Below are 18777 nucleotides of genomic sequence, written 5' to 3'. Positions count from 1 at the left end.
GCCGCTCCGCGGCATGTGGGATCTTCCCGGACCGGGGCACGAACCCGTGTCCCCTGCATCGGCAGGCGGACTCTCAACCACTGCGCCACCAGGGAAGCCCTGGAGGTACTTTAGACTTGAGGAAAAGTCAGAATATGGGAGAGATTTTCTAGGTAGTAGGAAGAGATTATTTCTATTTCACATACAAATCTGATATTTATCTCACATCTACTGATATGGTATCTGTACCTATTCTGATAATTTTGGAGCCATTTTAAGGACAGTAAAGTGTTGTATTTAGCAGATGTAAATACTTTACATGATTAGGTAAAGAATTCTTTCTGAATAAAAGTATAGAACCCTCAGAGATAACAGGACAGAGTATTTCTTCCTGTCTGATTCAGGGAACAGGCTTTCCCTGGCCCAAAGGGGAAAATTGGCCCCCTTATGTTCCAGAGGCCATAAATGATAAGGAAAGGTCAGTAAATTGGTACAGAAATTTAATTCTGTGTAATAAAGTTCAATGATGTTCCCATGATATTATTCAGTAATATGCCACTGGAATCATCCTTTTTGTTGCACAACTGAATAGTTGCTTCTAATTCTGGCATAGTTCTAACCCTGCTGAAACAAGCTGTTGCAACATAAATTCTTGCAAAACAAAACATTGCCATCGCTGTACCACAAGCCAATGTACTTTCTAAAGTTTTTTTCTAATGTTTCATTTATTTTCTTAATAAATCCCTGAATGAATGACATGATTCTTTTTACCTAACCTGACAAGTCATTTAAGTGTTTTTGGACATCATTATAGAATAGATATAGGATTGATAAGAACCATAATTGATTTACCCCCCAGTGATGATGACAGTGTGGAATCAATTCTCTTGTTGCAGAACATTTCAGTTACATTTGATACCAGCAATTATGCAATCATGTGGAATTGTTTTGAGTTTCATGCTGGTTTGATGGGAATTACACTTTCTGGGTTTCGGTAATAATTTATCTATTTGTGTTTCGTTTATGCTGGCTTTGATTTGATTAGTTTTCTAATTTCTTTTAGTGTATTCCAAAGTTCTGTCTCAGATCTGTTATTTAACAGTTACAGGGCATGCCTTTTTAGGGTAAAGTGATCCAAAGACAAGATTAGCATTATCACCCACATGTATCAATTGTGTTATCTTATAACAGTGGATTCTGGGGTTCGTGGGCAAAGTAAGAGAAACTGGAACCTGCTGGAGGTCACTACCTCCACAAAGTCCTTTATGTCACCTACTCCAAGTGGAAGCCAATAAAGAAATGCAGGGAAAGTGAATTCACTTCTTTCCCAACTCAGACCCTGAATTATTGCCTCTGGACAGCAAAGTCAGTGTGTGCGTAGCATACCCACCTGCTGGTCCTAAACCAACACTAGCCTGAAAATAAAATTTGTCTTTCACGTTAAGCAGTCATTTTTCTTACCTGATAGAACAAATTTATTTCAACCTAAGATAATTTGGTGTTTGTCTGTTTTACTATAATTTTTGAGGAAGTTAATTTTGAATAACATGCATACATTACTAAAGGTCACTTGCTTGTGTTTCAGTTGACACCTTGAAACAAAATACTGGCAGCTACACGTTCTTAAGCAATTTTCACATTTTGATAAAACTTGGTTCATGATAGAAGTTCCAGGCATAAGTTGTTTAAAAGAAAATCAATGACTCATAAACTATCTGAAAAATAAACTGAAGACAAACAGATTTAAAGTAGTACATGAGTCTTTTATCTTCCTATAAGCAATTTATCTACAATGGTCAATATATGATTTATGTTACTCTGCTTTCGAACACATTTGCTTTAAAGAATCATTCCTTGATTAGAGGTAAATATATCATTCATTTCACTGAGTACCATCTATAAACAAAACTGCTACTTCCTCCAGAGATACTTTAAAAATTAAACATAATTCTACTTCTATTTGAAGGGTGTGGAGCATTAAAATTAGTTTAATCATCAAAATATTTTATATTCAGTTCTCATATACAACTTATAAACATTATTTTATTTCATTCTAAATCTCACACCAACAAACCATTTGGCTTTTAATGGCACAACATTTTTTATTCCCTTTCTCAGAGTTAGAACAGTAAAAACAGCTTTCTTTTTGTAGTCAAAGCCAAAACAGTGACTTATGGATTAAATTACTAGTTGTCACTAAGAATTCAACAAACTATTTACTTAAAGATCCTGATTTCACTAAACAGCAGACTAAAAGTAGTTGAGGAGCTCATTTATAACAACTACTGGAATCAGTGAATAAACCAATCTTAATTACAAAGATCTTGTCACAACTAAGCTACGCCTTTAAAAGTGATTGATAATAGCAATAACATGATTGAGAAGCTACTGGCTAAAATATACTGCCATTATCTTTCAATATTTTATGACTCCAGGAAGTTATAATAATAAAAAAACAAATTCAAAATGAAAAATAATGGTAAGGAAAGAACTGAGGAACTATCTAGCCACTTCAAACCAAAGAATTCTCATTTCCATAGTACAATTAAAGAGTTCAATGATTCCATTTTATCAATGGAGGAAGGTATTAAATAGAAAAAGTAGTTATGCTTCAATACATGTCTGAATATCATTCCCACTGGTAAAATTTAAGCCCTGCATGCAATGATAATCAAACTGGGACATTTTGATTTACTTTATCTTTTGAAGACCTCAGTATTGGGATCAGAGCATGGAAAATGATGAAATTCCAGGATGTAATTGTAGATTACAGATTAAAGGGGGAAGCAGGCTTAGAGGAGTTCATGTAAGGCTATAGATATTCCCCTTTAACACTGTGAATATCGGGAATGCTGAGTAAATGTTAAAAAATTTAAAAACACTAACATTATTGCCATATTTTTTTTTTTTTTTTTTTTTTTTTTTTTTTTTATGCGTTACGCGGGCCTCTCACTGCTGTGGCCCCTCCCGTTGCGGAGGACAGGCTCCGGACGCGCAGGCCCAGCGGCCATGGCTCACGGGCCCAGCCGCTCCGCGGCATGTGGGATCCTCCCAGACCGGGGCACGAACCCGTGTCCCCTGCATCGGCAGGCAGACTCTCAACCACTGCGCCACCAGGGAAGCCCTATTGCCATATTTTTAAAAGTCCAATATCACCTGAAAACTTTTGGTGCTACACATAATTATTTTTAAAAATTTTTTGCAGTATGTGGGGCTCTCACTGTTGTGGCCTCTCCCATTGTGGAGCACAGGCTCTGGACGTGCAGGCTCAGTGGTCATGGCTCATGGGCCTAGCCACTCCACAGCATGTGGGATCTTCCCGGACTGGGGCATGAACCCATGCCCCCTGCATCAGCAGGCGGACTCTCAACCACTGCGCCAGCAGGGAAGCCCCACATAATTATTTTTTATTGCTAACAAACAATTCTGTTAATCTTATACATCTAGCACAGCTAGAATTTAATTGTGGATTTAGATCACAGAGTAATTTGCTTATGTAAAATTTAGGAACAAGATACAGAAAAGTGCCAAATTTTCAAACTCAGCATCTTCATAAAACTCAACACATCATTAGTCCCACCCCAACTTCTTCTCATGTACTCATTCTGAAAATTAGCCAGGTTTAAAATGATCCTTGACTTGTCTAATTCCCTATTCTTATGTCTTAGCCTCAACGTCCATTGGGCCTAGAAGCTGAGGAAATGGGCACAGCAAGAGGAATGAGCAAATGGGATAGAAATAATTTGAACCACTGTTGTCAAGAATATGTTGAGTATTTGTGTTTTATCATATTTACTGAAAGAAGCTAGGTTTGACATCAAGGTGGTTCATTCCAGTATTATGCTCCACTTAGAAGATTAACAAAGTATACAGGCAGTGAGAAGGGAACCATCCAGAAAGAATGAAAAGAAATTCTTCCAGGAACTCAATGACTAGCCAGGAGAAATTCCAGGATGTAAGGACATCAGTGAACTATTGGGAGTGACTTGGGATGTAACTGTTGTGTTTGTCCTTGTGTCTGAGATGGCCACCATGTGTAACAGAAATATAAGCTGTTTTTCTTGGCTAGATGTGAAAGTGAAAAGGCTTGAGATACTCTTTTCTATGCTACAGCTTATTAGAGAAGAATTTTTATAGTGGGTTTAAAAAAATAACTAATTCAGGAAGGAAGCCAAGAAGAAAAAAACTAAAGAGGCTAGGGAATCTAACCTATCATTAAGAATATGGCAAATGAAATAATTATAGATGAGAAAGAGAACATATATGCAGAATACTGAACATAGTTAAGTACCCAATAAATTGTTTTTTTCACAAATGAACAGTTATGCTATTCTAACCAAGAATGGTGAATCAGGTCCTTCTGAAAGATTGGCAACAGTGTCTCATGCTTTATGTCACAATAAGAAACAGTCAGGGCTTCCCTGGTGGTGCAGTGGTTGAGAGTCCACCTGCCGATGCAGGGGACACGGGTTTGTGCCCCGGTCCGGGAAGATCCCACATGCCGCGGAGCAGCTGGGCCTGTGAGCCATGGCCGCTGAGCCTGCACGTCCGGAGCCTGTGCTCCGCAACGGGAGAGACCACAACGGTGAGAGGCCCGCGTACCACAAAAAAAAAAAAGAAAAAGAAAAAGAAAAGGTCAGAAAAGCTTCCCTGGTGGCACAGTGGTTAAGCATCCGCCTGCCAATGCAGGGGACACAGGTTCGATCCGTGGTCTGGGAAGATCCCACATGCCACAGGGCAACTAAGCCTGTGTGCCATAGCTACTGAGCCTGCGCTCTAGAGTCCACAAGCCACAACCACTGAAGCCCGTGTGCCTGGAGCCCATGCTCCGCAACAAGAAAAGCCACTGCTCACTGTAACTAGAGAGAGCCCACACACAGCAACAAAGACCCAACACAGTCAAAAATAAATACATTTATGAAAAAAAAAAGAAAAGCTAGGTGAAATTAGGTCATTCGCTACCTAAGAAGCAAATGAACACGTGCTTGACATAACTCACTGTGGCGTGGGGGCAGGGTATTCCTGATGGGTGTATCAATGTAAAGGAGGACTGGTGAAGATTCACCAAGCTAACTGAATGCTGACACATGTAGGAATGAATGACAGCACCAGAAGAAACTTGGAATCTCTAGCGATACTGAAGTTCTGAATAGGAAAATGAAGGACATGAGAGCACAGGTCCTGTTTTCATTTCTTTGTCTAGTTTAAATTCCTGACTTTAGAAGTGGAAAAAAAAAAAAAACTATGAAAGTAAGTACCTGACTATTAACAATACTTAATAGGACTTCCCTTTGAATACAGAATTTGCCTTTCTGGCTGGTGGCTTATAATAACTGAAAAAATGGGCTCCTGTATTTTTATGTGCATTTTGTGAAGAATGTGCCTGATGGGAAAATGAAATTGATGTGTATTAGTTAAAGATTTGGTTTGGCTTAAACAAAATCATTTATTTCTCCAGCCAGTGAACATCTAGAGAAGTGACAACTCTGCTCCATAAAATCATCTGAGAGTTAACAGGCTCCAGTCAGTTCACAGTTCCACAATCACTTTGTTCTCATAATCTACGGTAGAATCCATATTCTAGCAGGAGAATGGAACAAAGGAAGAAAAAGTGGGTATAAGGGGTTCCTGCTGGCTATCTCTTATGGAAGATTTCTGGGAATTGCCATGGGATATTTCACTCCACTTACATCACATCAGCTAGAACTTGGTCACATGGCCAAACTGAACTGCAAGGCAGACTGGGAAATGTCATGTTCATTATGTGCAGCCAGCTAAAAATTCTACAGCTGTGGAAAAAGAGGAGAATGGAAATAGGGGAATAATAAATAGTCTTTGCTCAGAAAGTGGGGGAGAAAAATGCCTGCATATGATTGAATGAATGACACCATGCTGTCATAGCATGAAGATTTAAGGACTGCAGATATGACAAGGAGAGAATAGGAAGCCCAGTATGCCTCAAGAGAAAAGAGCTAGGATCAAAACTTATAACTTCTAATGGGTGTAAAAAAGTACAAAGGGCAATGATTAATAGAAGGTGGAAAAGAGCTACATAACATTGCACATTAGAGATGAAGACATCTCTCAAATTTGCTGATGACAAATAAACGAAAGGAATAGCTAATATGTCGGGTACCATAATTTTCTAATATACTCATGTATCATTTACTTATAATTATTCCGTATCAATTTACAAATAGGATTTAAGGTGGCTGAATTAAAACTTTAAACATTCTGACAGACAGGGATATTGAATATTAGACAGAAATATAAAGACCTGAACTTTAGTAAAAAAAAAAAAATCACATGATGACAAAATGACGATGTGATTTACTTACATGAATAAAGTCTTGTGTACTTTACAACCTCAATATAAGCCATCAATGTGTCACTGCTTCTAAAATAGTTAACATAATCTTAGGCTGAATTAAAAAATTCAACTAATCATTTCTCCAGTGATTTTATGTATATCATCCAGGGGTTTCCAAGGTGTTTGGCAAATTAAGTTAACTAAAGGCATAATCTTCTCACAACTTCTATATATTTTTGTAAAAAATCATTCTTTAGAAAAGAATGGTTTGAGTGTCTACACAGACATATCAAATACAGATGCCTGGCAATTAGAGAGATGAGACAAATTTGCTCATGACTTAGTTAACTAATCCTTTCACTACATAATCAAATCATGATGGTTTTCACTATTATATAAATATGTTCACTCATTGTCATATGGTGTTAAATTTATAACCTTAACAGGCTGTCAGTTAACAATAGGAAGCATAAAGGACACTGAGTTAAATATAAGCTAATAAGAAGCATAAAGATAACCCCACAATTCACTTTTAGACACTCTTCTCCAGATTGGTAAAATCCCAGTGCCTAGAATGGGGTCTGGCAATAGTAAACACTCAATGAATATTTGCTATAATTTCATATGTTGCAGAAAATACTGTGATAATCATACTGGAGTTGGCTTCACTTTTTGGGGGGTATAATGACTCTCTATATCTGCAGTACTCTATTCGTGGAGCACTACTTACAAATAGCAGAATTACACTATTTCTCCTACCTCACCATTTAAAAACTAGATAAAATTGTAAAAATAAATGACCTAATTTTTTAAAGGCATAGAAATAGTCTATTAATCATATCAGAGTAGCAAAGTGTATTTTGTCACCTTTAACACTATGACATTGATATTTTAATTTACATTTAATACATTTCAATTCTGCATATACCACATAAGATCATTTTAAAATTTTTTGTCCTCAAAGCATGCTTTAAAAATAAAGAAATAGGGCTTCCCTGGTGGCGCAGTGGTTGAGAGTCCGCCTGCCGATGCAGGGGACACGGGTTCGTGCCCCGGTCCGGGAGGATCCCACATGCTGCGGAGCGGCTGGGCCCGTGGGCCGTGGCCGCTGGGCCCGCGCGTCCGGAGCCTGTGCTCCGCAGCGGGAGAGGCCACAACAGTGAGAGGCCCGCGTACCACAAAAAAATATATATATATACCAGAAGTGAAGATTCAAGATTTGTGTATAGGCTGCTTCATACAGTATTATTTCTAATAGTAATAAATAAGGAATTTAAAAAAAAAATAAAGAAATAAATCATGTTAAAAGGGATATCTGATATTTGTCTTTATATATAAAATATGAATTATGATCATACTTAACTTTATAAAATAACCTTCAAAATATACTAATCTGAAATAAAATTTTTTTGATATGCACACTTTTTATTATATCAGTACTCCAAAATAATGAAATGATTAAAAATACGCTTAAGGAAGATGGTGAGATTATATTACTGTAGTTTATGGTCTATATTAAGGGAAATAATGAATAGTATTCTGTCTTGGGCTATCTATATAGATCTAGTTCTTGCTGAGAAGCTGGTTTTAAGTAAGTAATATAATATAACTGGTGAAGAATCTGGGTATGGCTGAAGAAACTACAGATGGATGCTTTGCCTGATGGAGGGGCATGACCAATGTCTTCATCTCTTTGAAGGGGTGTTATGTGGAAAAGGTTTTGATTTATTCTGCATAGCTTTAGAGGATATATCTGAGAGTATTTAGTATCACCTAGGATCAGAGCTACCTATAAATGTAGTGAGTCACTTCAGAATTGGCAACCTACAATAAATTAGTGTGGGTATATAGAAGACAGATAGATACATCAATGGGACAAAACAAGATAGCCAATGTAAGGTAAAAGAGAGGCACTGCATCAATAAAAAACGTAATGATGTATTTAATAACTAATATTGAAAAAATTATTTGTTGGAAGATTTTTAATCACAGTTTCAATTTCAGTGCTTGTGACTGGTCTGTTCATATTTTCTATTTCTTCCTGATTCAGTCTTGGCATAAAATATCAGTTTAGAGTTTCATCTCACATCATATCCCAAAATTAATTCCAGATGAATTTAAGAGATATATTTAAAACTTACATTACAAAAGCTAGAATAAAATGTATTTCAGAGAGTGGAATGTAAAAAATACTTTTAAGCATAAAAAATACAATAAATTATCAAAAAAGATACATAGATATGGCTACACAAAAATTAACCATTTAAAAAAAATTAATAGATCAAGGTAGTGCAAGATTAGAGAAACAGTGAGAATTAGGAATAGAACTAGGGATGTTGAGAGTGCCAAAAGATGCAGAGAAGAAATTTATGACTATTGAAAAACTCTTGAACTTGGCGCTGAGGAGGTCATTGATGGCCTTGAAGAGATAAAGCCATTAAACAGATTAAAAGTTAGAATGCGGGCTTCCCTGGTGGCGCAGTGGTTGAGAGTCCGCCTGCCGATGCAGGGGACACGGGTTCGTGCCCCGGTCCGGGAAGATCCCACATGCCGCGGAGCGGCTGGGCCCGTGAGCCATGGCCGCTGAGCCTGCGCGTCTGGAGCCTGTGCTCCGCAGTGGGAGAGGCCACAACAGTGAGAGGCCCGCGTACCGCAAACAAACAAACAAACAAACAAAAAAAAAAAACAAACAAACAAACAAAAAAAAAAGTTAGAATGCAAGTGTTAAATTGAGGACAAGTGAGAAGATTTAGTCTATAGTTCAAGAAATTTGGTGCTGGGCTTCCCTGGTGGCGCAGTGGTTGAGAGTCCGCCTGCCGATGCAGGGGACGCGGGTTCGTGCCCCGATCTGGGAGGATCCCACATGCCACGGAGCGGCTGGGCCCGTGAGCCATGGCCGCTGGGCCTGCGCGTCCGGAGCCTGTGCTCCGCAGTGGGAGAGGCCACAACAGTGAGAGGCCCACGTACCGCAAAAAAAAAAAAAGAAAAAGAAATTTGGTGCTAGTGAAAAGGAAGCGGGATAGTCTTTTGAAAAGATTTCAGAGTTAAGGGCAGGGACATTTTATTCATTTGGCCCTTAGGCACAGAGCCTAGTGCCTGTGAAAACATCAAGCTTACAAATATATTTAAACCTTTGAAATTTAGATATTGACAGTAAAATTTGACAAAAAAATAAAAAGAGATTAGCAAATATTTAACTTATAAAATATATCAAGCCAACTTCATTATTTATTAAATTTATCAATATTTTTCATAACATTTGAAAACAATTTGATAATTTTTTTTCACTTTGCAAGAATTCCCTAGAATGTACAATATTTGCAGAAAGTTGATAGCAAATGATAAATAAAATGAGTTACTTTAGGCCAAGTCATTTCAAAAGAAAATTTATATAAAACTTTAAAATAGTTATAAAATATTGTATCTAATGAGAAATATGGATGTATTTTAATGTCAGATTGGTATAGGGTGGTCTTGGGAAATAGTGGTACTTAGGGTCTATGAATATCTTAAAACAGCCTTATTGAGAGAAAAATTTGGAAAGTGGATTTTTGTAATCAAAAGGCAATGAAGGGAGGGACTGAAGATGTCCAAGAGAGACACAAGTATACAAAATCAAGAGTCTACTGTTCTTTGAAGTCAATTCTTTTGAATTTACAATATTGTGTGTGCATGCACACACACAGGTTTAATAATAATAGGAGCAATCACGTGCACAATATGTAAAAAATATAACACTAAGATACAGGATTTAAATACACAACACATATTTAGAAAAATTCTTTCCTGTTCTTGTAATTGTAACAGTGTACAAAAATCAGAGCAGTGTAAATACATTTCTTAGCCTTACTCTTTAATTAAAACCATACTAACATTAAACTAGTAACCAAGTTGATCAAACAAATGGTTTACATGCTTTACTATTTACTTACATAATTTAATTATAATTTGCAACTTGATGTTTTAAAATATCATTAAGAAATTCTCCAGACATTTTGGAATATATTGAGCATTTCTGTATGCATGTGCCATGGAGATTTTATTTATAAACCTATGTATGTAGAAAGTTATATAAAGTGGCCAAAACTATTTAACCTACAATAATAAGGGTACAATATACAAAGTACAAACTGCAACTAAACAGACCAGGGGAAATAAAATTAATTTAGAAAAGGTGTTTTCAAACTTTTTAGACTTGAGGCAACTTACACTCATAAAAGTTATTGAGGACACCAAAGAGCTTTTGTTCATATGGGTTATAACTACTGATACTTCCTGTATTCGAAGTTAAACTGAGACATTTTGAAAATATTTATTTATTAACTTACTTAAAAGTCACAACAATAGCCCATTATGGGTCAACTCATACTATTAGCAGAGGAAGAAAATCAGGCTTATACAAGTCTAGTAATTTTCTCTAACTACTCTGCACATCCAATTAATTTTTCTAAAACACAATTTATATCCTGACATTTTTAAAATTTCAAACCTTCAATGACCCCTCATTGTCTACAAATAAAAGTTAAAATTCATTAAATTGGCAATCAAGGCCCTCAACAATCTCATCCTAACTCCTTTTCCACCTTTTTCTATCTCTTGATACATTTCCTACTCCAGACAGATAGCTCTAATTTCAATCTTCTGAAAATGACTTATGAATCGTTGACTCTACTATCTTACATATACTTTTATTTCTCAATTAGCATGATGTTTCCATTCTACCTATGTAAACCTTATCTATCCTTCAAGATGTAATTCAAGTTCTATCTGTTCCTCAAATCCTCCCTTGACCACCTAGGATATGTAACATCTCTTTCTTCTGAATAACGGTTGAATTGATTTTCCATCCTGTTCTTTGTAGCATTTGGTATATACTGCTTGGTATCATTCATTTTTGTTTTCTGTAGGAGGAAATACTAACTGAATTTTGATATGTATTTTATTAATATCCAGATATTTTGATGACATCACAATTAAAGTCACCAGATCAGGTTTCTAAAATATTCCTGGACCTCAGTTATTTTTCTATCCCAATACACCTGAGAGATATCACACACGAGTGTAGTAGTGGTCTGTATATAGAGTATTTGTATTTCCTACACTTCCCAAAGTGTGTTTGCATTGTAAACTTACTCCTCATAACTGTCCATATTTCACAAAGAGTAGTCATTAACTTAGTAAGCGATCTTAATCCATCACCAAAGACATTAATAGTAGTAATTAATAACAAACCCCAGAATTACTACATATTTGGGTTAAGAATAAATCATAAAAAGTTCCACTACAGTTGACTCTTGAACAAAATGGGTTTGAACTGTGTTAGTCTACTTATGATTTTTTTTTTCAATAAATATGTACTAAGGTAGTACATGATCTGTGGTTGCTTGAACCTGAGGATGCGGAACCTACAGATACAGAGGGCTGACTCTGATACATGGATTTTCTACTCTGCCAGGGTCGGTGCCCCAATTCCTGCTATGTTCAAGCGTCAACTCTATAGTTTCTTATACACTCAATCATATAATGTTATTAATTAAAATGTAGACTGTACTTTTTAAATTAATAGATTTTTCTTTAGAACAGTTTTAGATTTATAGGAAAAAATGAGTACATAGTAGAGTTCCTACATACCACTACCACTTCCCCACACAGTCCCTCTACTATTAACATTTTTGCATTAATGTGGTATATCTGTTACAATTAATGAATCAGTAATTACATATTGTTAACTAAACTCCATAGTCTACACTAAAGTTCACTCTTTGCCTTGTATAGTTCTATGTGTTTTGACAAATGTATAATATCATGTATCCACTATTACAGTATCATATAAAACAGGTTCACTGCCTTAACAATCCCATGCTTCACATTTTCATCCTACTCCCCTCTTCCTAAGCCCCTGGCAACAACTAATCATTTTACTGTCTCTATAGTTTAGCCTTTTCCAGAGTGTCATACAACTGGAATCATACAGTATGGAGTCTCTCGGACTGACCTCTTTCACTTAGCAATATGCATTGAAGGTTCCTCCGTATCTTTTTGTGTCTTGATAGCTTATTTCCTTTTATCGCTGAAAAATATTCCAAAGTACATATGTACCGTAGCTTATCCATTCATATGCTAAAGGGCATTTTGGTTGCTTCCAGTTTTGATGGTTTAGAATAAAACTCTGTTATAAATATTCATGTTCAGGTTTTGGTGTGGACTTAAATTTTAAGCCCAATTGGATAAACACTTATGGCAGGATTGATGGATTGTATGATGAGAGTATATTTAGCATTCAGTAAGAAACCAAACTGTTTTCCAAAGTGGCTGTACCACTTTACATCCCCACTAGCAATGAATGGCAGTTCCAGTTGCTCTGCATCCTTGTCTGCAAGTGGTATCTTAAAAAATTTCAATCATTCTAATAGTTGTGTAGTGGTATCTCGTTGTTTTATTCTGTAAGTCCCTAATGACATATAATGTTGAGCATATTTTCATATGCTTATTTGCCATCGGTGTATTTCTTTGATGAGACATCTGTTCAGACCTTTTGCCCACTTTTTAACTGGGTTGCTTATTTGTTTATTGTTGAGTTTTAAGAGTTCTTTATTTTGGAAATATGAGATGTATTTTTTGTGTACATGTATGTATGTATTTGGATGTACTTCTATGATATAAAAATGAATGGAATTTATAGCCTTGAATGTAATATAAATATATAATGGTGAAGATTTTCCATCTAACAATCTCAGCTTGACAGAAAATCATAAAAGTCATTTAACATTAAAATGTTTTTCTTTTTTGGTACCAATTCTTAGTTTTAATGTGCCCAAGAAAGTATATTTGGTCGAGGACAAAATTAAATGTTCTGAGTGACCTAATAACCATTAAGCCACTGTTTCCACTTATTTTCAACTTTAAAATAACTCTTAGTTATCATGCTAGAACATCTATATTAATATATGGCCCCTCAAAACTTTTAAATATAAATCTTAAAACATTCAGGGAAGAGAAATATTGAAGGAGCTGGGATTGGTGGATTTTTACATGATCAAACACTAAGAATTTTTTTTCTGCTAACTCATGAAAAGACATGGAGGAACCTTAAATGCATATTACCAAGTGAAAGAAGCCAACCTGAAAAGGCTACATACTCTATGATTCCAACTATATAACATTCTGGAAAAAGCAAAACCATGGAGACAGTGAAAAGATCAGTGGTCTCCAAGAGTTGCGGGTAAGGGAGAGAAATGAACAAGTTGAGAACAGAGGACTCTTAGGGCAGTAAAAATACTCTGTATGATACAAAAATGATGATACATGTCCAAACACCAAGAGTAAACCATAAAGTAAACTATGGGCTGTGGTTGATAATGATGGTCAATGTAGGTTCATTAATTATAACAACTGTACCACTCTGGTGGGGGATGTGATAACTGGGGAGGCCATGCATGTGTGGGAGCAGGGGGTAGTTGGGAAATCTCTGTACCTTCCCCTCAATTTTGCTGTGAACCTAAAACTTCTCTAAAAAATAAATTCTTAATAAAAACTTTTTTTGAAAACAGGAAAGTTAAAACACTTTAAAATCTGTAGGAACACTACTTCCTACTCTGCACTTAAATTAAAGAATGATAACTTTAGTTTCTTCATTCTTGGGTTTTCTTGAATAAAAAAGGGCACAGCACACGGGGCAAAACAGACCAGAAAGTCAGGATTAATAGCATATTAATTCTGCCAGCACTACTTAATGTTCTTCCAAGAAATATATTTTTAGGTCTGTTGATTTCCTAGTAAAATGATTTTTTAAATACATCAAACAATATACAATATTACTGTGTCAGGAACCTTGCCATTTTCAAGTCTGTCCTCATCCTGGTTAAAAGTAGAATCTTTAAAGATTGAACATCTGTTCATATGCTTATTTGCCAACTGTGTATCTACTTTGGTATCTGTTCAGACATTTTGCCCATTTTTTAATTGGGTTGTTAAAAATCTAAAGATTTTTTGATGTCCTTAACCCCAATGTGCGGAGGGATAAGATTAACAATGTTTATCACTTATTGAGTGTCAGAGTGTAACAAAAATATGGTGGGCAATGGGCAGGCAGGGGATAGATGAAAAGGGTTTAGAGATGGGACAATATGAATATATTGTCATGACTGAACCTGAAGGGAAAGTGTCCACATAGCATAATCAACAATACCTCTATCATTCTACAGTTATATTTTGTAGACAGTTGGTCTATAAACGAAAAAGCCAGCAAACATGACAGATTTCATTCCCTAATTAAAACTGAGCATGAAAGATACTCTAAGCCTATGCATCAGTACTCTCCTTTCTAAGAGAAAATATTGAATAAAGAGGGAAATAGCAGGAGAAAGGGACTAGAAGGAGAAAACTGACTTCACATTTTACAGTGGTAAGATCTTTAGAAATCAACTATTCCGTATGTTTTTAAATAGATATATTTACTCAATTTTGAAGGTATTGCAAATTGGTTGAATCAGTGAATTTCTTTAGTATTCTTCATTGAGTTTATTGATATAAACTTAACCTATTTGGATTCTGCTGCGTAATAAATTATTTCCCTTTGATCTTCCTTTGCTGAACAAGAAGAGTTAGCTGCCAGATAAAGTGCTCCAAAAGGGCAGGGCTTGTCACTGAATTGAGCCTGGCACAGAATTGGCTCTCACTGAAGATTTGTTGAATTTTGCATGAATGCATCAGCATCACATCCTTCACATGCTTGTAAGCAACTGTTAACATTTCCCTTAGCCTCTCCTTCAGGGCTGTGTCTCCAGAAGTTTTCTTTTCTTTTAATTAAGGTGTATCTATGCGTGTGTTTACATATGTGTTTTGCTGTTTATACTAGATTTTAACTTCTGGAGTTCAGAAACCAGTGCTGTTTTTCTTAATTTGTATCCTAAAATTACCATACAGTTCTATGCATTCTGACAATGCTTCATAAATACTTTAAAAGATAAATATCCATTCCTTTGCATTTTCTTCATAGACCTCCATTTCTAGATGAGCAGCTGTAGAACTCTCAATTGGATGGGCTCTGACTAGTGCTAACCATAGTATAGTGGGAAAATGACTTCTGTATGCAGCATATATTGGAAACAGACAACACATATTAATTAGGCTACATTAATCCTGATGAAATGGGTAAAAATTTTATTCTCCAGATAGGAAAAATGAAGCCAGAAGAATATATAAGAGGATGAAGTGAAGGCATGGAATAAAAAATTAGAATTTCCTCCACTTAAGTGACTATTTTAGAACACAGCTTCTGGAAACTTGATTTATGCAGATAATTTTCACTTGGAATTTTCTTTGCATTAGGTTAAGCGCAAGAAAGAGAATGTCTCAAGTTGAAAGTATAATTATCAGTAGTTACATAAAATGGTTCACTAAACTCTTCATTTCTATGCCATTTTAAAAAATTGATTGAGAGTTTTTTTTTTTTACTGTAGTTAGAGTATTAAAATACAGCACTTTAGGAAATGATATATAATGAAACAGGTTTTCTTATGGCAATTTCAATAATGGTTAAAAAATTAATTAAATGGTATAAAGTTATAAAATATTCTGTGATCAGGACTCATAATTTGGTTTTAGATGCTGTTTTCATTATCAAAAAGCTCACTATCAGTTTAAAATATTTACTATTTTGGGGGGTACAAATGAACTTATGTACAAAAGAGCAACAGAATTACAGATGTAGAAAACAAACTTATAGTTACCAGGGGGTAAGGGAGGGGAGGGATAAATTGGTAGACTGGATTGCCATATACACACTACTATATATAAAATAGATAACTAATAAGGACCTACCGTATAGAACAGAGAACTCTACTTAATACTCTGTAATGGCCTATATGGGAAAAGAATCTAAAAAAGAGTGGATATATGTATATGTATAACTGATTCACTTTGTTGTACACCTGAAACTAATACAACATTGTAAATCAAAAAATTTAATAAAAGTTTTAAAAAATAAATCAAAATAAAATATTTAATTTTTTAAAGGTAGTTGGTTCTGTTTACCATCATCTACAATTGCTTTAATTGGAATTTTATTCATTTTCAGTATATTCAAGAAATATTTTGTCAGCGATAATTATTAATATAAAGCTTAAGTATAAAATTAAAGATGTTAGCTAATTATATACTTTCATAGCATTATATAATGATTAAGAGCCAGACCTTTTGGGTTCAAATTCCACTTCTGCCACTTACCAGCTGAGAATTTGGGCAAATTACTTCTTTGTACCTGAGCTTCTTGATCTGTAAACTGGGGATAATATGAGTACTTGCCTTATAGTCTTGGTGATAAGTACATGTATTAATACATGAGTGCTAAAACAATACTTTGCATGTGGTATGAATTGAATTAACTTTAGGTATTATTGGTGTTATTATTACTATTAGAGTAAATTAGAAATGTAATTCTAGAGAAGAAAAAGCGAAATTCAAATATGTAACTCTTCTTTTTGAATCCAAATATCTTTTTCTACAAAATAAAAAATCAATAGTTTTGCACTTCCCACATTTAATAAGGACTAATCTGGTGTTTGTGTATACATGTTATGGGTGGATGGGGGTCTCAGGCTGAGTAAATAATCATGTTAATAATCTTAACTTCCAAGTGAAACAGAAATAAGGACAAATGGTCATTCTCGGATAATCAGCAAAGCTGGGTGAATAACTGACATATCTTTCTGTGATTCCTTGCAGACATCATGGAAATCAGGACAGTGGCCGTTGGAATTGTAGCAATCAAAGGAGTGGAAAGTGAATATTATCTTGCAATGAACAAGGAAGGAAAACTCTATGCAAAGGTATTGATAATTGATACCTTAGACTTAATTTTTCAAATTTATTTTTGTCAAAAATATCTTCCCTTTCTGAAAAGTAAAAATGAAATTAACTCCTCTCAAACTACATAATTCAATGATTTCATTAAAACATTTTATACTTAATAATTAAATTTTCTGTGTGATCTTGGACACTTTGCTTAAGTTCTCTGGACTCTGGTTTCTCCATCTGTAAAACAAGTCAGATTAACTGACCTCTAAGGATCCTTCCAGCTCTAAAATTCCATTTGTATTTTAGATTCTTAAAATCTAAAATGTCCATCTGTCAGTATTAAAGCTCTTTTTGTTAAAGTTCACCCAATTTGCACTTTGCTGACATGAAAATTCTTGGGGAATAAAAATCCAGACGTTTGTTTATCAACATCAATCTCACAATCATGGGCTTTGAACTGTAAGCATTCCCCTTGTTCCCACTTTATTATAACATGAAATATGCAACTGTTCATCCCACATAACAAAGTATAATTGACTTTCCTTTGTATTCCTGGCACAGACTACGTAAAAATACAGGTTTCAGTGAATGAATGAATAGTTGGATGAACAAATTAACTTTTTATTTTCCATCACTATCACAGGCAGTATAATAGTAAATGAAGAAAAGTTGGGAAATGTGTCCTTCAGCTGAGGGAGGCAGAGGCTCTGCTAATTGTATCAAAATGTCAGTGTTAGGGAAAGAGTGACTTGGGCATAGTAATATGAGAGCTGCTAATTAGGGGGAAATAGCTCTTAATACTTAAGAATAGTAGCAACTGACTGCCAAAAAAACTGCATGTTTGAAACTATGTTGCATAACTAAATGTGTATCATTTTATCTTTTAAAAAATTTAATCTTTTTTCAAATATGCTAAGTATATATAACAAACTGCATTATGCCTGCTCAAAAAAAGTCATGTATGTTTTAATCCTACTAAATATTACTGCTTATTCTTTGTCTAATTGAGTCCCTCCAAAAATAATTTGGATAATGTTGTTTGTTTGTTGTTCTTTGCAGAAAGAATGCAATGAAGATTGTAACTTCAAAGAATTAATTCTGGAAAACCACTACAACACATATGCATCAGCTAAATGGACACACAGTGGAGGAGAAATGTTTGTTGCCTTAAATCAAAAGGGGGTTCCTGTAAGAGGGAAAAAAACGAAGAAAGAACAAAAAACAGCCCACTTTCTTCCTATGGCAATAACCTAATCATATATGGCATATAAGAAACCAGTTCCAGCAGGGAGATTTCTTTAAGTGGACTGTTTTCTTCCTTTTTCCTTTTCTTTTTTTTTTTTTTTTAAGTAACCAAGAAAGGCTGGAAAACTACTGAAAAACTGATCAAGCTGGACTTGCGCATTTATGTTTATTTTAAGAGACTGCATTAAAGAAAGATTTGAAAAAATATACACAAAAATCAGATTTAGTAACTAAAAGTTGTAAAAAATTGTAAAACTGGTTGTACAATCATGATGTCAGTAATAGTAATGTTTTTTCTTAAATTAATTTACCCTTAAGACTGTTAGATTTGATTATCCGATAATGATTATTTAAATATTCCTATCTGCTTATAAAATGGCTGCTATAATAATAATAATGCAGATGATGTTATATAAGATGTGTCAGACCTAAAAGCTGCTGGAATG

General features: G+C 35.0%; 1 protein-coding gene across 2 annotated transcripts in view; it reads left to right on the top strand.

Moving 5' to 3' along the window:
- FGF7 (fibroblast growth factor 7) overlaps positions 1 to 18435 on the top strand; it is a 63435-nt gene extending 45000 nt beyond the window's left edge. For both annotated transcript variants that reach the window (XM_032623297.1, XM_032623296.1), the window contains exons 3-4: positions 17015 to 17118; positions 18146 to 18435. In XM_032623297.1, the coding sequence (XP_032479188.1) occupies positions 17015 to 17118; positions 18146 to 18340 (299 nt within the window). In that variant the 3' untranslated portion in view covers positions 18341 to 18435. The remainder of the gene's footprint in view (positions 1 to 17014; positions 17119 to 18145) is intronic.
- Positions 18436 to 18777: the final 342 nt, after the last annotated feature.

Source organism: Phocoena sinus, chromosome 2 (genome assembly GCF_008692025.1).
Source record: "Phocoena sinus isolate mPhoSin1 chromosome 2, mPhoSin1.pri, whole genome shotgun sequence".
NCBI classification, from domain to species: Eukaryota; Metazoa; Chordata; class Mammalia; order Artiodactyla; family Phocoenidae; genus Phocoena; species Phocoena sinus.
Note: the sequence above shows the minus strand (reverse complement) of the source record. Positions and strands in the feature narration are given on the sequence as shown.